Source organism: Sphaeramia orbicularis, chromosome 24, assembly GCF_902148855.1.
Source record: "Sphaeramia orbicularis chromosome 24, fSphaOr1.1, whole genome shotgun sequence".
Taxonomy (NCBI): domain Eukaryota; kingdom Metazoa; phylum Chordata; class Actinopteri; order Kurtiformes; family Apogonidae; genus Sphaeramia; species Sphaeramia orbicularis.
This window is the reverse complement of record NC_043979.1, coordinates 42,863,076-42,870,339: the sequence shown is the minus strand read 5'-3', so window position 1 is coordinate 42,870,339 and position 7,264 is coordinate 42,863,076. Positions and strand designations below refer to the sequence as shown.

Below are 7,264 nucleotides of genomic sequence, written 5' to 3'. Positions count from 1 at the left end.
TCTTAGAGTTACAACAGAAGAACTGTAAGTCCAAAATGCATACATTAGAGTTCATCCTATAGTTTATGTGTTGTTTATCATGTGGCTAAAACACATCCTAAATAGTTCAAACATAACTGTAATGTAACCCTGTCTTAAATTAAGTTGCCACTGACCTAGTTAATCCATTATGTTTAATCATGGCCACAACAGGATGCACCAAACTTTATTGTTTTGTGGGAACCAAGTCTGAGAGTGCACAACAGAGAACATACACAGCAGTAACCATGTAACGGTACTTCCCATCCTGTTGCAAATCAGGACTCTGCCATTCGAGGAAAAGCCCGTTCAGCGTCATGTTTACGCTGCAGGGTCAATGTAATAAAAGAGGTGACGCAACATTCTCAAATAAAAATGCAGTGGACAGAAATCTGTGCAGAGGAGTTGGGATTTTCTCACCACAGAGATCTGATTATTATTTCAAACAAGGAGACGTTGTAGGTGGATTTCATTCGACAGAGCGAAGATGTCGACTCTGGCTCTTCAGGCAGTTGTCATCTGTGTTCTCCTACAGGTATGTACACAACACAAACATTTTAATTCACTTAAACTTTTTTGTGCAAGTCTGTAAAATATAAAAGTAAAGCATTTATCTGGTTAATAGAATCTTTCATGGTTTAGGTCTCACTTGTCCTACAAATATAAATGTGCATAACCTGCAATTTCTCATGCAATGTTATTTTATTTGTTTGCCAAAAATTTGCTTTTCAATTACAAATATTGGAATTTTTGTGAAATGTTACTTTAGAAACTCTAAGTGTACATGTATTTGATTCATGTACATTTAATTTCCAAATAATTAAGCTGAAACTGATGCTGAAAATTATAAATGAAGCTGAAATTTGAAGGAAAGGGAAGTTTTCTGATTGTCCCATAAAGACCCAAACTGCCATTGCTGACCATAAGCATCTAATGATCTAAACTGTTTAATGCCTGTTGATCACCTAATCCTATCAATACATGTAAATAACTGGTGTAAAATACAGTTATTCATCTTGTCATGGTCATCAGATATGACCCATTTGGACGTTCAGAGGTTCCGTAGTTACCATGGAAACACCGTCATCTTCCACAACATTGACTCCCCAGTAAAACCCATGGAGTTGGATCAATGATAGTGGATGGACACACTTAGTTTATGTTCAGTTAATGATATATTTTACTGAAAAGTCACTTTTTTTCAGTTTTCTCTGTTTTTGATGTAATAACCATCTACATCAATCTGAACTTTTATGAACATCTACATGATTACTAAAATAAATATAGGAAAATACCTCATTTTCACTGAAAAAGGCTAAATACAGAGGATAATATAATTATATATGGTGATAAATCACTTAAGAAAGGTTAAATAGAGAAAAAATATACCACAAAAGTAGCGCTGGGTGTTTATGGGTTAAATCTTCTGTGCATACTATTAAATAATGCATGAACCCATCAACAAAGAAGATCAGTGTGTCATTTCTTGAACATATCTTTCTTATATGCAGGTTCCAGGTGTCTTCCCATCATGCCTCATAACGGGCCCCATAGCCAGCTGTGCCCACCAGAACCTGCGTTGGGTTCCTGCTCTCCCTCCGAACATCACCCACCTTTACCTGGAAATGAATCGAATTGGGGAAATCAACGCCACGTCATTGTCAGGCCTTGAGAAGTTGCAGCATCTGGACCTTGGACACCAGTTTAAGCCACTTGTGATCAGAGACAACGCCTTCAAAAATCAGAGACACCTGACCAGACTCACACTGGGCTCCAACGTTGGCCTTCAGCTGGAACCTCAGGCCTTCGTGGGTTTATCCGCTTTGAAAAACCTGGACCTGAACTACTGCTCACTTCAGGACAGCATACTGAAGGACAACTACATGGAGCCGCTGACGTCTTTAGAGACTTTGAACCTGTTTGGTAACAAAATAAACAGAATCCAGCCATCGATGTTCTTTAAAAACATGACTCATTTGAAAGACTTGAATCTCAAGCTGAACAAAATCGACAAGATATGTGAGCCTGATCTGGCTGGTTTTGAAGGAAAGCGCTTCAGTTTCTTGCACCTAGACTCCGTCTTCCTCACAAAAATGAATGCAAGAAGCTTTGACTGGGAAAAATGTGGGAATCCCTTCAGAGGAATGTCCATCGAGACACTTAGCTTTTCCAGTAACGGGTTAGGATTACACCAACTGAAGCAGTTCTTTAAAGCCATCAAGGGGACTAAGATCTCTCATCTCAAACTGTCAGGACATGTGGGGAGAGGATTTTCATTCAACAACCTTCCTGATCCGGATCGCAGCACATTTGAAGGCCTGAGGAACAGTTCATTAAACATCTTAGATTTGTCTAAGAACAGGGTATTTGCATTGCAACAGGGGGTTTTCAGTCCGCTCAAAGACGTTAAAGTCATTGATATTTCACAAAACAGGGTGAATCAGATACGCAGGAGAGCCTTCGAAGGTCTTCAGGGACACTTAATAATGCTCAACCTCTCTTACAACCTGCTCGGGGAAATCTATTCTGACACTTTTTCATCTTTGACGTCTTTGAAAATCCTGGATCTATCTCACAATCACATCGGTGCACTTGGTTTTAACTCTTTTAGCGGACTTCCCAACTTAAAAGCTTTATTTCTCACAGGAAACTCCATACGACAACTAGGTTTCCTTGCGTCGTTACCAAATTTAGATAACCTGATGCTGAACAACAACAGGTTGGCGTCGCTGTATGGTATCACACAGTTGGCCAATAACACTACGCATCTAGATATTTCATACAACAGATTAACAGATCTAGCGGGTGTTGACACCATTCTAAGTACAATGAAAAACCTTCAGTATCTTTTTTACGGAGGAAACACAATTAGATGGTGCACCCCATATAGACGTGCATCAGTTACCGATCTAAAAATCCTGGATCTTCACAGCAGCTCCTTGCAGTCTATTTGGTCTAAAGGGAAATGTCTGGATCTGTTTGACAATCTCAGCAATGTAATTAAACTAAACTTGACCTTCAACAGCCTGCAGACTCTTCCCACAGGCATCTTCAAGGGTCTCACATCAGTACTGGTGATTGACCTCTCATCCAACGCCTTGACTTATCTCCAGCCAGACGACTTCCCCAAAAGTCTGCAATTTCTCAGCCTCGCGAACAACTTCATAGCCTCCCCGCCTCCATCAGCTTTCCACTCTCTCCTCTTCCTCGACCTCAAAATGAATCGGTTTCACTGTGGACCTGATCTGAACGGCTTCCTGACTTGGATGAAGGAGACCAACGTGACCTTCGTAAGCCCTGTAGAGGAGCTCAGATGTGAATTTCCATCTAGTTTCCAAGGTGTTAAACTTTTGGATTACTCTGCTCAGGTCACACAGCAGTAAAAACAAAGAAATTCAAGGAAAAAAAAAAAAAAAATCTGAATTAACTTAAGAAAGTGAGGAGCTGATTGGAGATGTGATGTATACACTGTGTTGTCTGTAAAAGAAAAAAACTTATTCAAAATGTATTAAAAATCTGCAAATAATAATAAAAAATCAATTTAATCTCTGTTTAACTGATGATGTTCTGATTCGATGATGATAATAAGAATGATCTGTTGTCGTCATAGTGATGATGATGATCTTGATGATGATTTGTTGTCATGGACTGATGATTAAGAAGATGATTCTATTTGTTTTTGTCTGATGGTGATGTGCTGTTGTGGTGTTATTGTCTGATCGTGATGATAAGTTGTTGTCATCTTCGTCATCGTGATCCTTGCATTTGTTATAGTTGTCATCAGGGCGTAAAATTACCTTTTTACCTTATCTGCCACTGGCTAGTGAACTCCAAAAATTTGCCGGCCAAAAATATTTTTCACCAGCCAAATTTAAAAATCATGCCTTATTTGACTTAAAATATTTAACATACATTTTTATTATGAAAATCCAACTTCAGCATCACTTAAAGAATACAGTTATGTGCTAATTTTACACCCTGGTTGTCATTTTCAATAATGTTATTTAATGATGATAATGTCTTTTTCAGTATCCTTGTTACTATAGTAAGAGAAATTAAAAAAATTAAACAAGACCTTTTTCAATTAAACTGATTGAATTTATTGACTCAATGCATTTGTAGACAGTTTATAGAACTGAATGTAATAACGGAAGCAATAAGCATGAAAATATTCTGTCATATGAACAAAGAAACACCAAGCAAAGAAAACTAACTAATTTCAATTTCCAATTTCACACATATCATTGCAGATTCTGCTGAGACAGATAAAAACTTCTCCAACTTTAAAGTTTAAAACAATGCCAGCAATAAAGGTTATTGACAAATGAATAATAAAAAGAGTAATTTAACTTCAGAAAAATCACAGACTGCAAAAAAAGTTGATATTCCTATATAAATCAAATTCAAGAATACAACTGGCAGCCATAAGGTCAATGTGATAGATTGTTTTGCCAAAAGGGAAACACCTTGGAATGTATGAAACAGATTAACAAACATTATAGTGTTTAGTTTGTTCTCACTTTTACATTCATACAATCCTTGTTACCAGTATGGAATAGGTTACATTGGGATACTGTGGGGGTAAAATGCTCCCTGGAGATTTCCTGGGTCATATGATGAGTGTGATGCTAAAACATTAACAAGAAAAAAAAAAAAACACCACAAGATGGCGACAGTAACTCACTGATGTCAGAGGAGCAGAACCTCATGATATCACCCGCACAAAGTGTTCAGTCAAAAAATATTATGGATACTAACAGATTAACTTTAACATGTTTTTAAACAGTAAACATTTGAAAGTATTAGGTTAATATTTTGGAACCTTCAATTTATGAACAAGACAACTAATATTCTATACTTCCAGTTAGAAACATAGATTTTTATTTTGTGTAAATTGCTCCCGAGAGGATATTTGTCTTTCATTCATCTGACCGTAAACAGAGGCTAAGTCTTGCTACCTACAGCGAAACATGCAAATAACATTCATTTTCTGAATGAATTACATATATGCTCATAGATCCTCATAAAATAATGTGACAACATCCCAGATATATAAATTGGAAAATGCTGTTTACATGACACCTGTCAAATTCAGAAAAATCGTGGTATATTGGTGTATATATAAACACATACTTGATGTTAAACTTCATATTATCTGTAAATAGTGTACTGGTGACTGATCCCTTCAAGTAGGAGCAAATAATAGATACGAAAACAAAGGAGTCATGTCCATAATGTCCACATAAACCTACACCATTGTCAGAAAGTAGATCCACACATCATAGACTCAGTATAATCAAACTATTCATGAAGTTAATTTAACATTTTGCAAATTTTTGTTCACTGATATATGTAAACCTATCCCTGTATGAGCAGTAGTTATGAAATGAACTAACACAAATAACCTCTGGTGTTCATCTACATGTCCTGTGGTGTGTCATGTTCCTACAGTAGCATAAACATCACTGGGATCAGTGGAGGCTGTAGCAGGAGAGGAGGAGGAGGCTCTCACAACACTGTACGTCACTGTATCCTCTTCATCACCTTTAACTCGAGCCTGAGAATCAAGAGGAAACCTGCATCACATGTGTACTAGTCAATCAAAACGTCAATTTGCCACCATGTCTGATAAAGCTGACGCACTGGTCTGACGGAGGCACTGGGACTACTGCCTTTGCCAGATGTAGGATTAGGACCCAAAAAGGATCACAGACTAGGTTTTATTGGGTCACTAACTTACAGAGTAACAAACACAGTGTGGCCAAAAAAGTCACCCTCTGAATTTTACTCAGCTAGTTGTTCAGATTCTTCCATTAGATAATTACTGCAGCGATTAATACGTTTCAGCTGCAAAACCTTTTTTAATTCTAACTGATGCAGTGAGTGACTTCTCCTTTCTTTAACTGTCAGGAGAAAAGATGTAGCTCTGTTTCAGAAGACTCAACGTATTGACCTACATCATGCAAGGAATACAACTAAGGAAATGCTGAAATTATTAAAAATTAGTTAAAAACTGTCTATTATGTTATTAAAGTCTGAAAGGATAGTGGTGAACCATCATAATTTGGAAGAAAATGTCAGGGGAAAAAAATCACATTATTGTAATTGAAGAGCACTTAAAAATTTGATGATAAAGTTGAGATAAAGTCCAGTCTGACCCTGTTCCATAGTGAATTCCAGAGTGAACTCTTCCAAGCAGTTCCTGATGTTATGACTGATGTTCTGTCCTTCACAAATTGTATGCACTACAGAAAGAATAAAAAACTGTCTGCATACCTGGGTGTTGGCCTTGGGGTTCTTGATGTAGCTGACAGAGGTATAGCAAACACCGTCTTCAGAATGAACCTACAGTGAAGACAAAAAAAATCCCTCAGTAGGTTAACTCTACATAAGTTAATTGTTATTTCACTGATTGTCACCTCCTTGATTCGCACTTGTGACCCAAAAATTGATCACATCGTACCTTCTTTCTTTGTTTTTATCTCTTGGAGATGTACAAGAAATTTAAGAATGATTGTGTATCTTTTACACAAATATCTAAAGGAACCAACACACATTACAGGCTCTGCAGGGTTTTAAGGGCTGAAATTTGATACTTCTACATTCATAAACAAGTGGATCTGTAGTGCATCTATTGACAACTCAAACTGTAAAGAAAACAGAACTGATTTGTGGTTTTACTGTGGCTGTTTTCTGTTTAAAAACAGAGCTAAGCTAACAGAGCCATATTGTGATCTGAATATCTGCATTTTGTTCAGGTTTTTTCTTCATCTCTATCTACACGCCGTCCCAGTCAAACATTTAACCTGTGTTTAATTTGAAACAAAAGAAGCTCAATAGAGACAAAGTGATCAGTATTGAACTCACAACATGGCCATTCTTCTGTGTTGTGATGCCTGAAAGGACAAAGAGAGTTCACTGAGGAAAAATTCTTTCTTTTTTTTTTTTTTTTTTTTTTCTAAATTGACACGTTCTTCTCACCTTTATTTTTCTTCCATCTGATGAGCACCACAATGATAATTAAGATTCCTGCTAAAACCACAACCACAATAATGTACCACCACCAATCTGGAAAGCAAAAACGTTCATCATGTTAGTTGCAGATTTCTTTGCAAAAGCCAATATTCATGAGAAACTCACCCAATCCTGATATCATGGTGAAACTGTTTGCATTAGTTGAGCTGACCATCGGTGATATTGTTGTTGTTGTTGTGTCTCTACCTGGACAAATGAAAAAAAAAAAGCA

General features: G+C 37.0%; 1 protein-coding gene across 1 annotated transcript; it reads left to right on the top strand.

The window, feature by feature from the left end:
- The first annotated feature begins 360 nt into the window (after positions 1–360).
- Positions 361–3,437, top strand: LOC115414650 (toll-like receptor 5). The gene is made up of 2 exons (XM_030127884.1): positions 361–553; positions 1,530–3,437. Exons 1-2 carry the CDS (start codon positions 506–508, stop codon positions 3,399–3,401), a joined length of 1,920 nt encoding a protein of 639 aa, XP_029983744.1. The 5' UTR covers positions 361–505; the 3' UTR covers positions 3,402–3,437.
- Positions 3,438–7,264: the final 3,827 nt, after the last annotated feature.